This window comes from Dipodomys merriami, unplaced genomic scaffold (assembly GCF_024711535.1).
Source record: "Dipodomys merriami isolate MVZ:Mamm:240054 unplaced genomic scaffold, mDipMer1.0.p SCAF_11, whole genome shotgun sequence".
NCBI lineage: Eukaryota > Metazoa > Chordata > Mammalia > Rodentia > Heteromyidae > Dipodomys > Dipodomys merriami.
In genome coordinates this window covers 35,875,660-35,899,041 of record NW_027202382.1, presented here as the reverse complement: position 1 = coordinate 35,899,041, position 23,382 = coordinate 35,875,660, and the positions used below count along the sequence as shown (strand labels likewise).

Sequence of the window (23,382 nt, the reverse complement as noted above, 5' to 3'; positions counted from 1 at the left end):
AAGGGGCAGTGGTGACACACAGGGCAAAAATGGTCACTTCCTAGCTGCAACATGTTGGACAAGTGACTGGGTCAACGTGGGCCAGTTTTGTCACTAGGAGAATGAGGCTTGCTCCTCCCCACGGATGCGAGCGATCAGCTCATACATGTTGAGTGCATGCCAGTACATGATGAAAGCCAAGCCCACTAAGAAGCAGTTGCTGACATTCAACCTAGTTTAAGTCTCCAACAGCAACAACCCTAAAACAGACGCACCCTCCCGAGGATCTGCACGAGCCTGCGCAGTAACACCCACTAGCCCTCGAGGACACGCGATTGCGCACGCGTCCGGCGCTTTCCCCGCCCCTTTGGGCGCCAGCGCCAAAGTGGGCGGGTCTCGGCGGCGGCGCGGAGGGACCAGAGGGGGGGGGGAGGACCGAGGAAGGGGCGTGGCCACCAGGCCGGCCTCCGCCACCCTCTTCCGGGCTCCGTCAGCTGCGCACGCATCCTCCCCCCCTTCTTTTGTGGTCCGGCCCATTGCGAGGGTGACAGGAAACCCTGTGCAGGGAGCGCCGCCATCTTGGACCAGCCCGAGGAAGATCCTGAGGGAACCGCAGGAGCTTTCGCCGCCGACACCGCTCCTGCCGCCGCTGGCGCCGTCTGCACCTCCGGGCTAGTCCGCCTCCCTGCCGGGGCCTCGGCCGACCGCCCCCCTTCCCTCTCCCGCCGCGTCCGCACTCGTCTTCCTCGTCCTGAAGCCCCCCTCCCTCCCGGAAAGCTGCCCAGCCACCAGCAACCCCCCAGGTAACCCGGGCCTTCCGCAGTGTCCGACCGGCCCGGGTCCCGGCCGCGGCCCCGGCCCCGGCGTCCGGCCTCGCCGACGGGCCGCGGTGGCGCGCCTGGAGGCAAGCGGGCGGCGCCCCGGGCCAGGCCACGCAGGCCGCGGCGCCGAGCCCGGGGGTCGGCGGGCCTGACAGGACGTCGTGCCGGGGGGCTCCTGGGTCCCTCCCCTGCACCTTCCCGGCGGCCCCCTCGTGCACCCGGGCCGGCGGAGGGCCCCGAGGCTGCGGGAAGGGTGTGTTCCGGCCTCGCCTTCCCCGCCTCTCTCCGGCGCGGCCTCCACAGGCCCCTTGCCGCCGCCGCCGCCCGGGCCCGCGCCGGCAGACCACCCCCGCAGTGTTTACCCACGCGTGCCGCACCGTCTGGTCACCCGGGAGCCCCCGACGTGGCGTTGCCACCCCGCAAAGCCGCATCGGTCCCCGAATACAAAAAGGCAGCAGTTAGCACCTCGCAGCTTCGCCGGCATCTCGGACTAGCCCCGGTGCCCTTGCCCTTGTCGCTGTCGGTAGTCAGTCCGTGGACCCCCCCTCCCCCCCACACACCTTCTTGGGGACAGGGTTGGTGGCTCCATGCTTGTGAGCTTCTGGTGTTAGTGAGTTCCCCCTGTGATCACCCTCGAAGGCCCAGAAACTACATAACGTGTAGAGATAATAAAGAGGAAAAAAAAAAAAGTTTGGGCGTTTCTAGAATATAAGAAGAGATGCCACACGAATGTTTCGAGGGTTTGCACTGTACCGTGGTGCCAGGAATGGATTCGGGTGTCCTCACACATGAATGCTTTGCCTCATGTAGCCGTAGGAGAGAAGTTTATGTTATCCTCATTTTATAAGGGGACGGGGATGAGAAACTGAGGCCTGAAGTTGTAATGTAGCAGGCTAAGGATGCTGTAAACAAGCCTCTCTCACATGGTGGCTGGTGCATTCCATACTACACTCACATTTAAACTGGGGTTACAGACAGGCTCTGTATATAGTGGCAACTTAATTCCTTTTTTCCTGTTTTCATGGGTTGACCACTAATTGCGCTTTTATGACCTAAGGTCTTCTCATGTCAGCCTTCATACAGCTAAATCTTTATCCTCACAACTTCAGAGGTAGTATTTCCATTTTATATGTGAAGAAACAGGTATGCAGAGGGCAGGTGTTTTCCTATTGGTCCACCAGCAAGAAAGTGTCAGAACCCAGAGGTAAACTCTTGCAGTTTACTATTTTCTGCTTTACTAAAGTTGGCTAATAGTTGCATTATTGTAGTAGTTCTAGCTACTTTTAGATGTAGTTATTGAGGATAGATTTGACCTTGCAATAATCTTAACTCATTTTTATTTCCCTGCAAGCCTTTCCACTAAAGTTTTCCTTCTAAGTTCAGCTTAGATGGGTTTACTTGGTTCTTGCCTTGAGGTATGGAGTTGGTTAGGTTGTGGAGTCTTGTGGCCTAGGATTCCCTGTCCAGTACTACTACTTGTCAGTTAAGTGACCCTAAACAATTCCCCAACTTCTCAGACCCAAAGTCCTTTAAAGGACTATAAAAGGAATAATTGTGCCTACATTTTAAAGAGTTGTTTCAGGGATTCAGTGAGTTTTAAAGAAAGCACTTGGCACATTGCTTTGGCATATAGTTATTGTCCCAATGCCTATAACGTTGCTAAGGTACACTTAAAGGGTAGTTGATATCTGTTGAATGCATGAGAGGAACATGGCTTTTGAGCCCTGTAGTTAGTTATTCCTGGACCTTATTCTTATCTCTCCACTGAGTAGTATACAACATATAACATGAATAAGTCACTTGTCTGACCTGGTTTCTTCATTTCTAAAATACTTTCATAGGATTAGAGATTGTGTGAAATAGTGGGTCTATATAATGGGCACTTTGTAAAGATGTGAAGGCTTAGATTCTAGTAGCTGTTTTAAAAAGTTCTTGCAATTAAATTTACATTTAAAAAGCTACTTTTTTATTTATCATGTTAAATTTTACAACTGTTCATGGTTCAACTTTGCAACAGAATTTAGAATGTTTTTTAAAATGATGTTAATAGCTATCAAGTTCTTAGAGTTTAATAATGTATGTAAGAAAGTGTTAAAATTACAGCTAGTAAGAGTTTTCTTTTTTCAAAAAGTTGGAACCATTTTTGTATGGTTAAAAATTAGAGGCAGCAGGAGACAACTTAAAAACATTGATACTAGAAACACTGTGTTTTATTTTTAAAAATCTTTTTTATTCCAGATAATTTAAAACACACACAGAAGCTGGGTGTCAGTGACTCATGCCTGTAATCCTAGTGTCTTGAGTTTGAGATCAGAGGATTGTGGTTTGAGGCCAGCCTGTGCAGGAAAGTCTAAGACTCTTACCTCCAATTAACCACCAAAACAGCTGGAAATGGAGCTGTGGCTCAAGTAGTAGAGTGCCAGCCATGAGCAAAAGTTCCCGGACAGCTCCTGGGCCCTGAGTTCAAGCCCCAAGGAGTGGCAGAACCCCGAAAAACAAAACATAAAACACAAAATAAAGTATATACTGAGTATTCATACAACTTTCAGCCAGCATCAACAATGATGAGCTTGTTGGGTCAGTCTTTATACATTTTTCTTCTCTACACTAAATTCTATTAAAGCAATCTTGACAGTAAAATTTTCACTAATTCGGTTCAGTAGTAGTAGGTGGGAAGTTTTTGTGTTTTGGTTGTTATGTACTGTGAACAAAGGTAGGTTTTGGAGTACTTTTATTTCCTGCTCCTAGCATCCCACCATAACTAGCTGGAAGAATTTTCCTTTCATTTTGACCCACGAATCAAATCCAGCTCTGTTTTTCTTGTCTGCATTAGATGACATAAAAATGTGACATTAAATGTCTTTCAAAAAGTGAGGTGTTTCTTGTTTTGTTTTTTTCTTTTGTTTGTCTTCAATGTGGATGAGTGCATTTCAGAGGTTATAGTACTGTTATGGAAAGGAAATTGACTACTCAATTTGATTAAGTTACTAGATTAACTGTAGAAATTTTGTATTCATCTGACTGATAAATCGAGTAGCATTTTTTCCTTTCCTGTAAGCACAGAATGTTTCTATTCTTGAGTTATGTGGAGGCAAGAGACAGTGTTGTCTTATCACTTAAGTACTGTCAAAGCTTATAATACTTTAGATGACCAGGAATATTAGTGGGTTGCTTTTTTCCTGTTGTCCTGAATCAGTTATGTAAAAATTACCCAGTGTCCTAAGGAATAGAATAAAATAGTTTTCTAACAGACACAGTAGGGAATTGAACTCCGAAAAACACTGAAAAAATGCCCTCTATTATTGGGTGTTGGTTATTTTGAAGCCATTTGTATGGTTGGCTTCATAGCCATATTATCAGTGAATGCAGAAACAATGTCAGAAATGCTATGAACTTTAGTTTCTATGATGGTATTGGTACTTGAAAGCAGGGCCTTGAGCTCTGGCTTAGAGCAGAAGCTCCACCACTTGAGCCACACATACAGTTCCTACTTTTTACTGGTTAATTAGAGATGAAAGTCTCTTAGATTTGTCTGCCTGGATTGGACCCCAAATCCAGTAGTCTCAACCTGAATGGCCAGGATTACAAGTGTGAGTCTCCTGCACTTGGCTAATGAGTAGTTTTTCTTTTTGGTTATTTTAAAACTGATTTATTAAAATTATATGTAAAACCTTACATAGATAATAATAGTATATTTTACATAGTATAGATTCAGTAGTTTGTGTATTTTAGAATTTATTGCCAAATACTACATGCACATTATGTTACTGCAGAGCTAAGTAAAGAAAATTAACTGTTTTCCTTTTCTACTTAGTTTGTTTTCCTTTTCTACTTATACATTTTTCACAGGTTGTTGTGTTGTGTATTTTTTCCCATAGTTTGTATATACAGGGTTTAAGTGTGTGTTTAAAAATGAGATATACTAGGGCAAGGAATGTGGCTTAGTGGTAGAGTGTTTGCCTAGAATGTATAAGGCTCTGGGTTCAATTCCTTGGTACCACATAAACACAAAAAATAAAAGAATAAAAAAAAGAGATATGCCATCTCACAAAACTACAACATGATTTATTTTTCACTTAACAAGATTGTGGATATATTTCCACATCAATGTCTATAGATTTACTTTTCAAAAAGAACTGCATACGTATTAGTTCATAGTTCATTATCCAAAAAGGTTCACTTTATTCAGTCATTTCTTTGTTGATGGAAGTAGAGGCTATTTCTAGTTTTATGAGATCAAAAATAGTGTTTTGAATGCGCCTTAACCTGTTCTTTGGTCTGAAGCTTTGGTTTCTGTTGGTAACTATTTCTGATCCAGTAGATGATTTGGAAAATTATGATTGTTGTGGGACTGGGGATGAAACCTAGGTCCTCACACTAGATTATTTTTAAGATGTTTAAATAATACCCATAAGGTTCCCAAAATGTGGCATTATAGCAATGTGTATGGAAGTGTCTTTTGGTATCCTTCAAAACTAATCATTTATATGTTTGTATAATCTTATTTGGGGTGATGTCTGATTGACTAAGTGGAGACCAGGTATTCATTTCTTAGCATAATAGGATTTAATGCATGTTTAGTAATAACCATTTAGATTTCAATGTACTGAGGTAGAAACATGTCCATAAATTTGTTAGGTGAAAGCAACATGTTTCATGTTTTTTGCATTGGCGTACTCCATCATTAAATATATTTTTCACCTTTTCAGTAGTTTCATGTTAGGAGATACAGTTGAGAAATCCTTGGTTCAACCAGTATTAAACACAGTATTTAGAAGAACTACCATTTGAATATAGAATACAGTTGTTGGTTCTTAGGCATTTTTTTTTCTTTTGGTACTGGGAAATTTGTTAGTCTTCTGAATATGCCTTTGGTAAGCTGCCTTAGGTAGGGAAAATCATGGAATCAGGTCTTTGGGTCAAGTTGTTGCTCTACCACTTACTAATTTTGTAACACTGAACAAATTAGTGAATTTTTTCAAATCTCAGTGATGACTTTACAGAGTTGTGAGAATTAAGAACTATATAAGATGGGGTGAACACCAGTAGTTCATGCCTGTAATTCTAGCTATTTAGGAGGCCGAGGTCTGAAGATTGTGGTTCAAAGCCAGCCTGGGCAGGAAAGCTCTTGAGACTTACCTCCAAAAAGCTATCCTTGAGCAAAAAAGTTTAGGGACAGTGTCTAGGCCCCGAGTTTAAGCCCTAGAATTGCTGTGTGTGTGTGTGTGTGTGTGTGTGTGTGTGTGTGTGTGTGTGTGTGTGTGTGTGTGTGTGTGTGTGTGTGTGTGTGTGTGTGTGTGTGTGTGTGTGTGTGTGTGTGTGTGTGTGTGTGTGTGTGTGTGTGTGTGTGTGCGCGCACGCGCACGCGCACACACACACATTATGTAAGATAACATAGGAAAAAGTAGTACAGATAGTTACCTGGTTTATTCTTAAATGTTCCTTTTCCTAAGAAACTTCCATTAATTAATGATAAATTATAAATCACTGTTATTGTTATATTATTGTTCTGTACATAGTTTATTTATTTATTTTTAATTTTTTTGGGTCAGTCTTGGGGCATGAACTCTGTCCCTGAGCTTTTTGCACTTGAGACTACTAGCACTGTACCACTCTACAGCACCACTTTAGTTTCCTGGTACTTCATTGGAGATAATAGTCTCATGGACTTTCCTGTCTTGAGTTGGCTTAGCACCGTGATCCTCAGGTCTCAGCCTCCTGAGTAGCTAGGATCATAGACATGAACTACCAGCATGTGTCCATAGACCATTTCTTATCTAATTTTTGGACATTTGATTTCCCAGAATCCTGTAAATAATAGTTTTTTTCTCCTAAAGTTAGGCAACATTATATTTCTCTCTTTGAAATTGATGTTTCATGCTCAAGAAATAAGGTTGAAAAATCCTTTGTTAAAGCAATATTAAGCATAATTATAGTTCTACTTTGTATACACAATTTTGGCTGAGTATATGAACAATGAGAATATATTTAATTAGAAAAATGGTTTTCTCTAGTTCTGCGTTAGGGTTTATCTCAGAAGATATTCAATTAATGAATGTTTTATGTGGTAATTAGTAAGTATGTTAGTACAACTAGAATTGGGTTATAATTTCATGATTACTGTTTTTTGGAAGGGGACGAGCTGGCCACTGTCCCTGAGCTCTTTGCTCAAGGTTAGCACTCTGCCACTTTGAGCCACAGCTCCACTTTTTGTGGTTAATTAGAGATAAGACCATGGGCTTTCCTGCCCTAGCTGGCTTTGAACTGTGATCCTCAGATCTCAGCCTCCTGAATAGCTAAGATTATAGGTGTGAGCCACCAACAACTGGCATGATTATTCTTTAGAGCATTTAAAGTTGAATTTTGGGACTTTTAGAGTCCATAATTGGTATGTGCGTTTATGTATGTATGTATGTAGATATGTACACATATGTGCATGCATATGTATACACACACACACATATATATATGTACACATGCTTGAGCTGGAGCTTGAACCCAGAACACTGTGCATGACATACTCTACCACTGTGCCAAGCCCTAGCCCCTGTAATTTTAACATACCAAAATAGAAGGAAGCAATGTGTATATACAGTTCAGTGTCAGTTACAAAAGGAAAGAAAATAGGAAAATCAAGGGGAAAAACAGCAGAGAAACTAATTAGAAGATATCTGATTACTTTGACCTTGAATAGGGAGAGAAGAGTTTTAGGAATTAAAAGTTAAAAGTTAAATAGTCTTCACCATTTTCATGCAGAAAAGAAGTTAATGCAGGTGAAGAAGTTAATAACCCTTGAGAACTGGGGTGTGTGTGTGTGGTGTGTGTGTGTGTGTGTGTGTGTGTGTGTGTGTGTGTGTGCAGGTGAAGAAGTTAATAACCCTTGAGAACTGGTGTGTGTGTGTGTGTGTGTGTGTGTGTGTGTGTGTGTGTGTGTGTGTGTGTGTGTGTGTGTGTGTGTGTGTGTGTGTGTGTGTGTGTGTGTGTGTGTACGTACTGGGGTTTTAAACATAGTCTTTTGCTTGCTAGACCAGTGAACCATGCCCCAGCCTTTATGCTTTAGTTATTTTTCAATTAGTGTCTCAGGGTATTATACCTGGGCCAGCCTGGACTGTGTTTTTCCTACTTACACTTTCTACATAGCTGGTCTTACAGGTGTGTGCCACCAGCCTCAGTTATTTTTTTGAGATGGGAGTCTTTTGCCCTAGAGAGCCTTAAACTTGGGTCATCCTTATCTCTGCCTTCCAAGTAGCTACGATTACAGGTGTGAGCCACCATGTTTGACACTTTAAGAAACATTTTTGATCAAAGATTAAAAAATTTTTTTTCCTTATATTTAGCTTTTGGTTTGGCATCTGAGATGTTAAGACCGGATTCATCTTAAAAGTTTTTTTGTTCTTATTCTTTTGGAAAAATTAGGGGCTTGAACTTGTTCAGTTTGTTTGCTTGGCCAGTGCTCTGCCACTTGAACCACACATCCAGCCTAGCTTTTTGCTAGTGTTTTTGGAGATGGTGTCTCTTAGACTTCTCTTCCTGGGCTTAGAATTGTGATCCTCCAGGTCTTAACCTCCTGAATAGCTAGGACTACACCTGGCATCTATCTCTTAAAAGTTTTGATTCCCTACTAATGTTTGGAAAAGAGGCAAAAGTTAGGTGTTTAGAATTGGTCTAACCTGAAAAGCTCCTCAAAAAAAAAAACAAAACTGGTTAAGGGAGTTCTTCATGATGTAGGAGACTGATTGTGTGTTACAACATGTCAAGCTGCATTGTGGAGCAAGACTTGTACTGAATGCAATGTAGAGTGAAATGTGAAGTGACAATTAAAGATTTCCTTGCACACACTTGTTATTCTAACTGTCAGGAGGCTGAGGCAGAAGAATCACAAATTTGGTGCCAGCATGGGCCTAAGACTTGGTCTCAAAAAAATAATTCCTCTTCCTTGATAATTTTATAAATATCCTTCCTGCTAGCCTGCCCTAAAGAGTAATCATGAAATTATAGATCACTTCTTTTCTTTCAAATTCTTTATTGTGATTAAGTGATTACATAATTTCCCAATTTCACAGTATTATGGGATAGTGATGCTTAGTTAAAGTCACAAACACATTCTAACTTTCATGGGATAAATTGTCTATCATGATCTATAACATTTATGAGTTCTGTGAGCTTTGCAGTACAGTTATTTGTTTCACATTGGGTGATATGTACATCTCTTTTGTTTTGCATAGCACCAGCTGTTCCCTCTTTCTATAGCCCACTTCTAATAAATTTTATTATATAGAAATTATATATTTGAGATATGGTGCATAATTAGGTGTTAATTTCACTAAAGGAATTTTTTGTGCTGGGGTGGGGCTTCAAATCCAGGCCTGGGCATTATCCCTGTGCTCTTTTATTCAAAGCTAGCATTCCATAACTTTAAGCCACAGCACTACTTCTGGTTTTCTGGTGGTTAACTAGAGAAAGAGTCTCATGGACTGTTCTGTCCAGTCTGGCTTTGAACACAGATCCTCATATCTCAGCCTCCTGAGTAGTGAGGATTACAGATGTAAGCCATTGGTGCCAGGCTTATTAAAGAATTTTTTCTATTATATCAAATATCTAGCTTGTGTATAATCCAGTTTTTTTTTGTTTTTTTTTTTTTTGGGTCCAGTCATGGGGCCTTAACTCTGGGCCTGGGCACTGTCTCTCAGCTCTTCAGCTCAAGGCTAGCGCTCTACCACTTGAGCCACAGCGCCACTTCTGGCTTTTTTCCTTTTTGCTTATGTGGTGCTGAGGAATCGAACCCAGGGCCTCAGGCATGCAAGGCAAGTGCTCTACCACTGAGCCACCTTCCCAGCCCCTATAATCCAGTTTTTAAAAAATATTGTAAACTAAAGTTTAAAGTCTTGATATAATAAGAGAAATGAATATTGTTTTCATAAAGACTGAGCAAAACAAACTATTAGCAGTATTGTTTTTCTGCTACCCAACACTGTGTCTGATGTATTCAAAACCCTCATGGATTACTTGGAGAGATTTTTGACTTTTTGAGACTGTTTCCTGAATGTAAGCAGTCTTTCTGCCTCTATCTCCAGAGTAGTTGGGACTATATGCACATATTTAGAATTAGAAACATATACCTTACAATTTTTTAAAATATGTTAAAATAGGAGAGAATTGAGATTAATTTTTGATTAGCATACATTTGTAGTATGGTTTGGCTGCTCTGTGATATTTCCATACATACACATAGTACATTTTGAACAGATTCACCTCTTCTACCATATTTTCATTCCTCCCTACCCAGAAATGAGAATTCTTTTGGTCAGGTGTGCTCAATTATAAGAAATGAGTTGTGATCTTTTGGCATATCTTTTATAAACTTACAAGTTTTGCAGTTAAAAAAAGTACATTTTAGCTAGCATCAGTGGCTCACGCCTGTAATTCTACCTACTTAGGAGGCTGAGATCTGATGATTATGGTCCAAAGCCAGCCCAGGCAGAAAAAGTATACGTGAGACCCTTATCTCCAATTAACTACTCAAAAACTGGAAGTAGCACTGTGGTTCAAGTGTTAGAGCACAATGACAATGAGAGATTGAGCACACGAGGCTGAGGGACAGCGTCCAGCCTGTGTTCAAGCCCCACAACTGACAAAAACAACAAAAAGTATATTTTATAGTATTATTTCTCAACCAGAGTGTTATATGGCAGGTAATTCATGTGTTAATCTGAAAGTCCTATATTGTTGAGACATATGAAATTGCCAGTAATAATTGCCCTACCTTAAAAAGAAATCTGTAGAAAAAATTTTAATTTCAGTAATTTGATTTGGAATTAAAAAATATGATTGCTGTTTTTTTGGATTCTCTACTATTGATTTAGAGTATAAAGGAGTTATTTCATATTTATAAGTTGATGCTTACTTTTTATACTGTCCTGTTTAAAAATCACAATTCTGAACAAGTTAGACCACCTGTAACTTGATCATTTAATGGAAAAGGACCTTAAAGGAAAAGAAAGTATATATATATATATATATATATTTTTTTGGGTCTGGTCGTGGGGCCTGAACTCTGGGCCTGGGCACTGTCCCTCAGCTCTTCAGCTCAAGGCTAGCACTCTACCACTTGAGCCACAGTGCCACTTCCTGCTTTTTTCTTTTTGCTTATGTGGTGCTGAGGAATCGAACCCAGGACCTCAGGCATGCAAGGCAAGCACTCTACCACTGAGCCACCTTCCCAGCCCCAAGAAAGTATAATGTTTAATTTACATTTACAAAGATTTGCATTTATAAAGATTTTCTTTGAAAGAAAGGCACTGGTGGCTCATAGCTACTCAAGAAGCTGAGATCTGAGAATCACTTTGAAGTGGGGGGGGAAGGTTTTCCATGAAACTTTTCAGAATGACATTTCTTTTTGGATTTTTTTTTTAGATTTTTTATAAAGTGAAGCATTAGAGTTATTTGTACATTTTAAATTCTGTGGATAGTGTATGAGAATATTGAAACATTGATTCAAGAGAATATGTGTTTTGCTCAATTTAGAAATGTGACTTTACTTTGTTACCAGCATTGTATTTGAACTCTATGTGCTTCATGTTTCATCTTTACATTCCCTCCCTCCCTCCCTCCCTCCCTCCCTCCCTCCCTCCCTCCCTCCCTCCCTCCCTCCCTCCCTTCCTTCCTTCCTTCCTTCCTTCCTTTCTTTCTTTCTTTCTTTCTTCCTTCCTTCCTTCCTTCCTTCCTTCCTTCCTTCCTTCCTTCCTTCCTTCCTTCCTTCCTTCCTTCCTTCCTTTCTCCCTCCCTCCCTCCCTCCCTCCCTCCCTCCCTTCCTTTTCTTTCTTTTTCTGTCTGTCTGTCTGTCTGTCTGTCTGTCTGTCTGTCTGTCTGTCTGTCTGTCTGTCTGTCTGTATTGGGGCTTGAACTCAGGGCCTGGGTGCTATCCCTAAACTCTTTTGCTCAAGGCTGGTGCTCTATCAATTGAAGTCACAGCACAACTTCTGGTAGTTAATTGGAGATAAGAGTCTGTCAGACTTTCCTGCCCAGGCTGGCTTTGAGATCCTCAGATCTCAGCCTCCTGAGTAGCTAGAATTACTAGCATATGCCACCAACATCTGGCTTTATCTTTACATTTTCTTTGAATGTATAGTGATGGTCAGTTTAGATAATTTGCGTGGGTTTTAAAAATTGCTGAAGTAACATCATTTTCTTTGTTTCTAGTGCCACCATGGCAACTGCACCATACAACTACTCTTACATCTTTAAATATATTATTATTGGTAAGTTCATTAAACTTACACTTTTGTTGACATATAAAACATTTACTCTTAATACTTAAATATACCAGTCCTGTAGAAGTGAGTAATTTTCTCATTTCAGAACTTAAAGCTCCTTTAATAAACTACCTTTTGCATTGTAGCTTTGGGTACTTTTGTGCAATAGTGCTAAGTACTAGTGAAGTGATATTGGTTGTTCTTGAAGACGTCTGGAAAACTTTTTAATTCTGGGAATAAGATTAATGTCCTACTAGTGCTGAAATATTCCAAAAATAACATGAAAAAACAACATGAAAATTCTTTCAGGTCCCAGTAGATTCCAAGAATTGGCAGAGTTTTGTGTGATTCAGAGAGTAAGTTGTAGAATGTACATAAAATGTAATATTAGTGCTTTCCCTTTAAATTTCAAGATTTTGTTCCCATTAAATCTTAATGCTACTTGTCTATACATAATTGTGAGAATGCAGTTGAAAGCCCACTTGCTCTTCAGTGAGTTCTTGAAGTTAGAACATTGTTCTAATGTTGACTTCATGTAACTTAGTTATACTTCTTTACCATGGGTTACAATTGTTTCAGCAGAGTCAGAGAAGACATCTATTCTGTTACAGTTTCCATATAATATAGTTTTTCCTCTTTTGGAATTCTACAAGAAATAGCTACAACAGGGAACCTAGTGAGTCAAGCTTCTAAAATTGAACTTGTTATTTTTGCTTGCTAAATATATTCTACCTCATTTGTTACACTTTTGCTTCTGAAATAGTTCCAAGGGAGTGGGGTTAAGGCAAGCTTGAAATAACTTAAAGTAAAAAAATATTATTGTAATAATTTTTCTGTTACTGAGCACTTTTCAGTTGGTAACATAATTCATAACCAATTTCTATCACTGGGAAAAGTTAGGAACGGTCAGTTGGTATGTATTTAGTGAAAATCGATCTATCTTTTGAATTCATTATGAGGGAAATACAAGTTTTCTAACTGCCCCAGAAACTTGTGATGTGGTATGGTAAGTATTTGGCAATCATTACATTGGATTATAAGAATATACAATTGAGAAAGAAATGTAATTGCCACCTGAACCTTTTTTTTTTTTTCTTTAAACAGGGGATATGGGAGTAGGAAAATCTTGCTTGCTTCATCAGTTTACAGAAAAAAAATGTAAGTTCAATATGTGAGGTGAAACATTATTGTTACACTTATTTTTAACAAGTGCTTTCTTCAGCATATTTATGTATTTGATTATGACTGTTGCCAGTATTTGAGTTGATATCTTCAGATGCAGATTTTTAAAATATGTACAGGTAGAATGGATTATTATTGCCAGTGTATGTGTGTGTATATATATATATATATATATATATATATATATATATTTGTATATGTGAGACATAATCTGATTTACTTGTTTGGATTTCTTATTTTTTAATAAAGTGATTTTTTAAATGCATAAGATAAAGTCAGATTTAAATAATCTCTTTTGTTCTTCATTATAGATATATAGATTAGACATTTTCTGCATAGTCCATATCAACTAATCAGTAGATGTGAAATACTTAAAATGAAATTCTTTTTATATTTATAGCTAGTTGGTAAAGATTCAGAGATAACTCTTGGGTGATAGTGGAAAGGGGCCAATTTGTTGTAACTGATATAGTTGAAATTTTTTAGAATATTTGAAATTATTTCTGTGGTATTTTTGTGCTGTTTAGCACAGAAATTTGATGTAACACTTTATGAAGTATCCATCAGTGTGTGTACTTAAAGAACAGTGAGATTTTATATCACCTAATTAAGAGGAAAGGACTACTTACTCTTTTTTTTTAAGGACTACTTATTTTATGGCTTATCAGTATATGAATAACATTAAATGTGGTGATTTTCTTTGAGACATTGATAATAGTTTTGACTAACGATTCCTAGCATCTCAGGACCATTGTTCATTGTAATAGTTAAGGATTGCCAGAAGGTTTAAATAGTGTAATGGAATTGTGATGAATTTATTCAATTCTTAAGAGTTTTACTTAGAAAATTTTTAATTCAGTGGCAAGTAAACTGGCCAGTTGTCAAAATCTAGTCACTTCTTGTTTTGTAAGTAACATTTATTGGAACACAGCCATGCTTATTTTATTTGTTGTTTAAAACTGCTTTTATGCCTCAGGCTGGTTTGAGTAGTTGTGACTGATACTATTTGGCCTACAAAATTTAATGTTTACTGTTTCTAGTCTAGTCACATTTCTTGTTGATCTTTGCTGTCTCTCCTCTTCCCTCCCCTACAAATATTAAAGTCATGGATTATTCAGTGAATTTTCTCCCACTAGTCTTTGGAATTTTCTGAACATTGGGATATTATTTTTACCCTTAACAGTTATGGCTGATTGTCCTCACACAATTGGTGTTGAATTTGGTACAAGAATAATTGAAGTTAGTGGCCAAAAAATCAAACTGCAGATTTGGGATACAGCAGGACAGGAGCGATTTAGAGCTGTTACACGAAGCTACTACAGAGGAGCTGCGGGTGCACTTATGGTGTATGATATTACTAGGTAAGAGGCAAATAACTTTTCAACCTTCATACTTAGGAGTAGAAATCTACTTTGGACAATGAGGGTTTTTAAATAAATTGATTTAGGTATTCTTTAGTTTGTAGTTAGATAATTGTAAATAAATTTATTTGGGGATGTATGGTTTCTCTAAATTCTGTATAAAACTTGACTTTCATTTCTGAAGTTGATGTGATGGAAGAAAAGCTTTAGGAGATGGTGGGTAGAATTCCGAATACCAAATGTGTCTGAGGCATTCTGTCTTCAGTTTTTAGTGTTAAAATTTCTGGAAATAGTCAACCAGAGTTCACTATGAAGTTTTGCTAGTTTAGTATGATGGACTATAAAAGTTATTATGCTTTGTTTTCAGACTAAAGGTGTTATTTTTTGATATATCTGAGATTTTTGTTAGGTGGTGATTTATATATAACACTTGAGTAATTATTAATTTATGTAAGTTCTTTTTTGCCCTAAAATACTTAAAATACTATGCAGCAGGATTAAATTTAGTCAACAAGTACCTGGCACTAGTGGATTCCTGTAATTCTAGCTACATAGGAGGTTGAGATTGGAAGATTGGGGTTCAAAGCCAGCCCAGGCAGGAAAACTCGTGAGACTCTTACCTCCAATTAACCACCAAAACCCGGCAAGTGGAGGTGTGGCTCAAATGATAGTGTCAGTATTGAGTGAAAAAGCTAAGGGACAGTGCCCTAAGTACCAGCAGTGCCCCCCCCCATGCACAAAAAAATATCAACATGGTTATTTCTGGAAACTCAAAGCATTTGATATAACATACGTGGTGGTCATGCCTGGCAGCCTGGCCACTTGGTAGGCAGAATGGGGAAGACTGGGTAGAAGGCAGCCTGGCCAAAAAGAGCCTATGTAAACAAATTGCGAGTGGTGATGAAGTCTGTGTGTCAGTTATTCTGGAGGTCATAAGTAGGGAGATGGCTAGCCCCTGACAGAAATTTGAGACCCAACTTGAAAAACAACTAAAGCAATAAAAGGGCTGCAGAAATGGTAGAGCAACCACCTGCTTACAGAGCTCAGGTCCTGAGCCTAAAACCAGTATTACTCCCCCAAAAGATGAAAGAAAAAGGTTTGACTGGAGAACATGGATATATGTGCCTCTTGTACCCTGTGATTGTTCAATGAGCTAGAAAATGAACTGGATCACCTTTCACGTTGATGGGAAGCACCAGTCAAAAGTAGCGTGACTCTCTCTAGCGAGGGGAGCCATGTTTATTATTACTTTGAAGTATATTTTTGTTTGGTAAATTCTTTACATTATTTTCTCCTTAAGAGTCACAGGGCGGGCTGGGAAGTTGACTCAGTGGTAGAGCGCTTGCCTTGCATGCCTGAGGCCCTGGGTTCGATTCCTCAGCACCATATAAGCAAAAAGAAAAAAGCCGGAAGTGGCACTGTGGCTCAAGTGGTAGAGCGCTAGCCTTGAGCTGAAGAGCTGAGGGACAGTGCCCAGGCCCAGAGTTCAGGCCCCACAACCGGACACCCCCCCCCAAAAAAAAAAGAGTTATAGGGCATATTGGTATATTATGACTATTTCTATAGTAAAGAAATTTACTGGGCTGGGAAGGTGGCTCAATGGTAGAGTGCTTGCCTAGCATGCATAAGGCCCTAGGTTCTATTCCTCAGCACCATATAAATAGAAAAAGCTGGAAGTGGGGCTGTGGCTCAAGTAGTAGAGCGCTACTACTAAGGGACAGTGCCCAAGCCCAGAGTTCAAGCCCCACAACCGACAAAAAATAAAAAAGAAATTTACTGTTTAACTTTAATTTGGCAGTTTCCTAAGTTTTTATTAAGGAAGCCACTTTCAGTAAAGAATAAAGATCAGGGGCTGTGAAGTTGAGTGGTAGAGTGCTTGCCTTGCTTGCATGAGGTCCTGGGTTCGATTACTCAGCACCACATAAACAGAAAAAGCCAGAAGTGGCACTGTGGCTCTAGTGGTAGAGTGCTAACCTTGAGCAGAAGAGCTGAGGGACAGCGCCCAGGCCCAGAGTTCAACCCCCACAACCACCACCACCAACAACAAAAGAATAAAGATCAGTGGTTGACTATAATTACAGTATATAAAGCTTCAGCATATTTGTATAACTGGATGGCCTTGGGTGAAACAAGTGTTAATCTTCTTCATGGCAGTGGGTCATTGGTGACAGGGTCAGCCAGTGGCATTGTGACTGTTGAAGAATCTGGCCATCTATACTGAGCTGTCTCATTTTATAGGTTCTATGTTCCTGAAGATTTAATGTCGTTAAAAGCTCTGTGCATTAAATTTAAATGTGATAATCTGTGCTTACAATGTAATTGGCTTTTGGTTTTAAACATACCCTGTAAGCATAGTAGTACTGTGGTAAAATTTGTGTCTATTTAAGTCTTCAAAAGTACTTTGGATGCACAATGTTAGGTGGTAAGACAAAATTAACAGGACTTAAGAAACAAAGAACTTCCACTCATCTGGTTGGACCACTACTAAATATCCCCATGCTGCTGATAACATATATGGTGTATATGTGTACACGGTTATATATTAGAGACCGTGATAGACAATTTGCTCCAGGAAAGTTAGAATGAGCTTGTGACTTTAAATGAGCATCATTATTCCACAATACTATGAAATTTGGGAAATTATGTAATCACTTAATCACAATTTTAAAAAAAGTACTTTGGATGGAAATAGTTGAATAGGAATGTCCATAATCTGATGAACAGTGGAGTATATCCATATGATGAAATATTTTTTTGCTATAAAAAGGAATGAAGTAGAATGATATATGATATAGATAGATTGAGAAATTATGCTGAATTAAACCAGGCATCAAAGGCCACATAACATATGATTCTGGTTATGACATGACATATACAGAATAAGCAAATCTGTGGTGGACAGAATTGCAACACACGAGGAGTTAATGGGTTCAGGATTTGTGTCTTTGTGGTCCTGTAAATGTTCTAGAATTCGATAGTGATGATCAGCTCCCAGCTTTGTGAGTATAAAACAACAGCTAAATTATATACTTTAAAATGGTAATATTGTGTATTCATCATGTCTCAATATAACTTGTTGAAAAGAAAGGTATTTCATGCTTTATAAACATGCTTTCTTAATTCTGGCACTTTATAGTGACAATTGATATTGGAGTTAAGACCCTCTCCCCCATTTTTTCCATTATTAATCCTTGACATTTTGCAAACTTTCAAATTCTTGCTTTAATAAAACTTCCCAGTGGGCTGGGAAGGTGGCTCAGTGGTAGAGCGCTTGCCTTGCATGCCTGAGGCTCTGGGTTCAGTTCCTCAGCACCACATAAGCAAAAAGAAAAAAGCTGGAAGTGGCGCTGTGGCTCAAGTGGTAGAGTGCTAGCCTTGAGTTGAAGAACTGAGGGACAGTGCCCAGGCCCAGAGTTCAGGCCCCACGACCGGACCCCCCCAAAAAAATAAAATAAAGTAAAACTTGCCATTCAACTGCAGTCATTACAGTGCTCCTCTTCTCTCCTCCCTTTCCTTTCCTCCTTTACTTTTCTTTTCCCCTTGCTTTCTAATGCCATTTTCACATGTGTACATCGAATAGTATGTCTTGAATTGCCCCCTTTTCCTCTATTTGTCTGCCTCCTCTCTTAAAGCCTCACTCCACCAGATCAGGTGCGCATTTCAGCGTCCTAGTATTCATTTGGTTAAGCTGTTTCTTGTTCAAAAGGGTTTACACTATGAGAATCCACCCCTGCATATATTATTCTTTAGTCCGTTTTGTTCATGCATATAAGACTATGGCTCTGGATGTGTTTTCATATATGATTGTATTTTAGATCTAACCTCCACATAGGAAAGAAGACATGCACCCTTTGTCTCTCTGAGCCTGACTTAAAAACTTTTCCAGGTTTATCCATTCCAAGGGCACTTTTCTAAAATGACAGCAAAGGTTTTAACAATTGTTTTGTTGAGTCAGTTTAATCTGATCTACCAACCCAAAGTTGGTAGCCTTTTTTTTAAAGCATTAATATTGCAAATTAGTGAATAATGGAATGATACTATATATTATAATGATTTTTTGGGGGGGGTTGTGGGGCTTGAACTCAGGGCCTTGAACTCTTTTGCTCAAGGCTAGCGCCCTACCACTTTGCGCCACAGGCCACTTGTGGTTTTCTGGTGGATAATTGGAGATAAGAGTCTCATGGACTTTACTGCCTGGGCTGGCTTTGAACCATGATCCTCAGATCTCAGCCTCCTGAGTAGCTAGTGAGCCATCAGTACCTGGCCAGCTTTGCCCTTTTAAATTTTATCAAAATCAATATGTTTGGACTTAGCTAATTATTGTGCAAGAAGTAAAACATGTTTGTACTTGTATTATCAAGGCATGCCAGTACTACAGATTTGGACAGTGAATCATGGGAGTTATAGCTTGTGCTTTTGCTGGGTTGGGGGTTGGAGGAGTATTGAGATTTGAATTCAGTACCTTTGAGCTAGGCAGGCACTCTACCACTTGAGCTAGCCCTTTTTTTTCTTTAGCTATTTTTTGTGGAAAGGATCTGATAGGTTTGAGTAGAGTCAGCCATGGACCTCAATCTTCCTTCTCAAGACTCTATAGTTGGGGTTTATATGCACATGCCACTGTGCTTGTTGCTTGAGGAGGAAGATTGCTAACATTTTGCCTCATTTGGCCTATGACCATGACTTTTTAAATTTTCACCTGTATAGCTGGGATTCAAGGAATGAGCCCTGGGCCCAGCCTGTGGGCTCTCCTCTCACCCCAATCCCCATCCTTACCCCTCACACTGGGTTTTGAATTCAGGGCCTTGTTCTAGCTTAAAAAGCACTTTATCACCTGAGCCATACTTCAGTGATATTCATGTGTTTATGGGCATCTGCTTATTTTAGACACTTATTAAGTGAGGAAGATATACATAATGCTCTGTGAATATGTAAAGTAGAAATATTTTTATCTTTAAAAACTTTATCCCTTTGGTTGATTTTATTTTGTATAATACTGTGTATTACAGGTATTCCTCAGTTGTAGGATGAGTTTTACATTCTAATTAAGCCTATCAAAAGTCAAAGATATTATTAATCAGAAATGCAGTTATTAATACCCCAGTAAATCCTGTGTTAAGTAAAACACTTGAAAGATTAACTGTTATAAATTATTTACATTTGGATTTGATGTCTTTGGGCTGACTTGACTAGTGCAGATGACAAGTGTGTAACATCTTGAGTAGAGAAATTAGAGATTGCATAGTCTCAGTCTCCAAATAATTTAACTGTGAGGTAAATGAGAGTGCCAGGTTAGTATAAACTTCCTTTCTGAATTTCCAGTGAGATTATTTACTTTTCATGCTGAGTGTACTTTTTATTATTAAGCTGAGTGTAGTAACATATACCTGTAATTCCAGACAAGAGAATCATGAGTTTAAGGCCAGCCTGGGTTTCATAGTAAGAAAAAGAAAAAATAACTTTAATCTTGATTTTTAATGAAGTTTAAAATCTTGATTTCTGGTTAAAATTAAAATTTGAAGGCAGAAGCAAACATGTTTCCCATTGAGTGTATCATTGGCTTAGCAACTTAGTATACTTTGTCTCCATTCTGTGGTTGAAAATCTGGATGATTTCAAAATACTGCTAATTTCAACTCTGAGATTGAAAATCTTCATTTAGATTTTTTTTTTCCATGCTGGTCCTGGGGCTTTGAACATGGGGCCTGGGCACTATCTCTGAGCTTTATTTTTTGCTCAAGGCTAGAGTTTTACTATTTGAGCCACAGCTTTACTTCCAGCTTTTGGAGGGTTAATTGGAGATAATCATCTAATGGACTTTCCTGACCTGGCTGGCTTCAAACTGCAATCCTCATATCTCAGATTCCTGAGTAGCCAGTATTGTAAGTGTGACCTGTTGGCACCTGGCTCTGATTTAGACTTTTTAAAGTCAGTTCTATGTTCCTAGCTTACTTACTGATCTGTTTATATGTAAACAGCTTACTTCAAACATGTCATTCACATAGTTGTTGAATACTGTGTTACTTAAAAAATGAGTTTGAGGCCAGATGTGGTGTGTAATTGTAATTTCAGCACTTGGGATAATTGAGATTTGAAGCCAGCCCAGGCCTCATGGCACTGCAAAGCTAGACTGTGTCTAAAATGTTTTCTCAAAATTTTGAAGTTTCACGTTTCCTTCAGAGAAACCAGTCAAAATAAAAATAATATACTTAAGATCTGTTGATTAATGTATAAGACTATGTGTGTATATATGTGCATTTTGTTTTAGACAGGGTCTTATGTAGCCACTTGTTAGATATAGCTTCAAACTTAGCCATCTTCCTGCCTTAACTTTCCAATTGCTGGGATTACAAGTGCATGCCACCTTGCTTGGCCATATTGTAACTTTTATTTTTTCTGTTTTAATGGTAATTGTATGTAGAAGTCAACAGATTTAAAATTTGATTTTTACAGAAGAAGTACATATAACCACTTAAGCAGCTGGTTGACAGATGCAAGGAATCTCACCAATCCAAATACTGTAAGTGAAATGACATATTACTATACAAAAACTCAGACAGCACAGCCTCCTCCTTGTGAGATTTGAGTATTTGAGTGTTATGGATGAGATACTATATCTTTAGTTTTTATTTTTATATTTTCTGTAGTGCTGGGGATGGAACCTATGGCTTTATGCATTGTAGAGTCTACTAATGAGCTATGTCCCCATTCCCAGTTACCTTGATTTTATTTTTATATTAACTGACGAAAACACATTTTTCAATTCTTGTTTCAAGTTTATCATTTTACTGTGTTTGATTTTTATTATATTTATGGTTTAAAATGAAATCATTTATGAATGGGGTGATAATCTCATATTAAGTGGAGATTGTAATCTTATAAGAATTCTGCAATCATTTTATGAATTGTTAGTGTCAGAGAGAACTGGGGAAAACACAAGAGATCTGTTAGTTCTTTAACTTCATGTGAATTTGTAATTAACTCAATTTCAACTGCATGTGAATTTATATTTAATAAAATTTTAATTAAAAATAAAAGGTATTTTGCATGCTTTAAAAAATAAACTTCTTAACTAAGAAGACATATTGAGATTTTAATGATCTCGCTACCATACTAGACTTTGCAGTACACAAAGATGAACCCATGTCCTTAGTCCCTGAGAGGTTATAGTTGACGAGGGAGAGAAAGAACCAGCAGGTGTACAGATAACTGTGCTGCAAAGCAGACTGAAAATGAGTTAACGTGGAGTGCACTAAGCACAGGGTGAGCAGGGTCGGCTGGAGAAGTCAGTTTTACAGGCTGGTGGAGTATTAGCCTGAAGTTGGAGCAAGCTTCTATCAGGTAATTGGAGGGTATTCCAGGAACAATGGGGAACCACCATTGAGCTGTGGCTGACTGGGCTTTTTAAAGACCAAGCCTAGTATGTCCCAGAGCCTAGCAGAAGCCAAGTTGACATACAGTCAGTGGTAAGATTTGCTTTACTAGGGAACAGCAGTCTAATCATAATTAAAATTCAGTTAACAGTATACACCAGCAGCAGTGCCTGGAACTCTGCTTCCATTTTTATACTAAACCCACTTTTGTACAATAACCTGTGGATGAATAGCCAAATGCTGAAAGCAGTCCAGCTGGCCATGGGCAGGTGCAAGTGAAATAATGTATGCCTCTATACCCTGGAAAACAGGTAGTCACACACATACCGATGAACTGTAGACACACGCAACAACTTAGACACATCTAAGGCATTATGCTGAGTTAAAGAAAATTGCAGATTGTATGATTATAAACTAGGTGGGCCAGACCAGTGACAGATAACTATGCTGGTGACAAAACTTTTAGAATTACCCTTTTGCAAGTCTCACACATGAGAGCTGCTATAGATTATACTTGTTTCCTGGTTTTGCAATTATATTGCAGTTAGGTCAGTTGTTATCTTTGGACATGCTTAAAGGTACATCAGACCTGTCATAGTTTCTGCAGAATTTATATATAAGTAAGACATTAAATAATATTCATTGTAGAAGGCCCATGGAAAACTGTTGTAAAAATATTAGTTCTGTCACTCCTGCCTCATTTTATACTCTGAAATATACCAGCTCTTCAGAAGAAAAAAAACTTTGAGGTCCAGCGCAAATATCTCTATAGTTACCTTTGGTTTCTCATTTTCTTCCTATACATTGAACCTATCTTTTATACTATGCTATGCCACATTATCTCTCACCTTTGAAGGAAGTGGGAAATTTGGTTTGGAAATTTGTAAGGAATTGGGATTTTACTCTTGGGGTGGGATGTTCTGGGACTTGAACCCAGGACTTTGTGCCTCCTAGGCAGCATGCTCTACCACTGAGCTACACCCTTGCCCCAGGAGGCAGTATTTCTTCTTTTGAGTACCTGTTTTATAATGGTCCTTTACTAGGCCTTTGTCATTTAAGTGTCATTATTTTCTTCTTTAATAAACTGTATAGGAGTAACTCTCCCTTTTCAGTGGGTACTGGATCATACTGATTGAAGAATGCTCACTTGTGTTATACTACTTAACATATTCTTTCAAAAGATTTATATTCAGGTCAAATGATTATTTAGTTCACTAGTGCTATAAATTTATAGACACAAAAATTTGATGGTAGAAGCACCTTTGAATTAAAGCAATCCATTTCTGTCTGGAAGAACAAGATAGAAACCAGCTATATCTGGTTGGAAGAGAAGGGTAGGTTGTGCAGAGATAACACACAAACACATAAACAGTTTATCCATACATCTTCCCTTCTCCTAAGTAAAGGCCAAATACTTT

At 38.9% G+C, this 23,382-nt stretch overlaps 1 protein-coding gene across 1 annotated transcript in view; it reads left to right on the top strand.

The window, feature by feature from the left end:
- The first annotated feature begins 509 nt into the window (after positions 1–509).
- Positions 510–23,382, top strand: part of LOC138820856 (ras-related protein Rab-14) — a 28,840-nt gene continuing 5,967 nt past the window's right edge. The window contains exons 1-5 of the mRNA XM_070012804.1: positions 510–782; positions 12,000–12,058; positions 13,157–13,210; positions 14,418–14,595; positions 21,045–21,111. Coding sequence (XP_069868905.1) covers positions 12,007–12,058; positions 13,157–13,210; positions 14,418–14,595; positions 21,045–21,111 — 351 coding nt within the window. The 5' untranslated portion in view covers positions 510–782; positions 12,000–12,006. The remainder of the gene's footprint in view (positions 783–11,999; positions 12,059–13,156; positions 13,211–14,417; positions 14,596–21,044; positions 21,112–23,382) is intronic.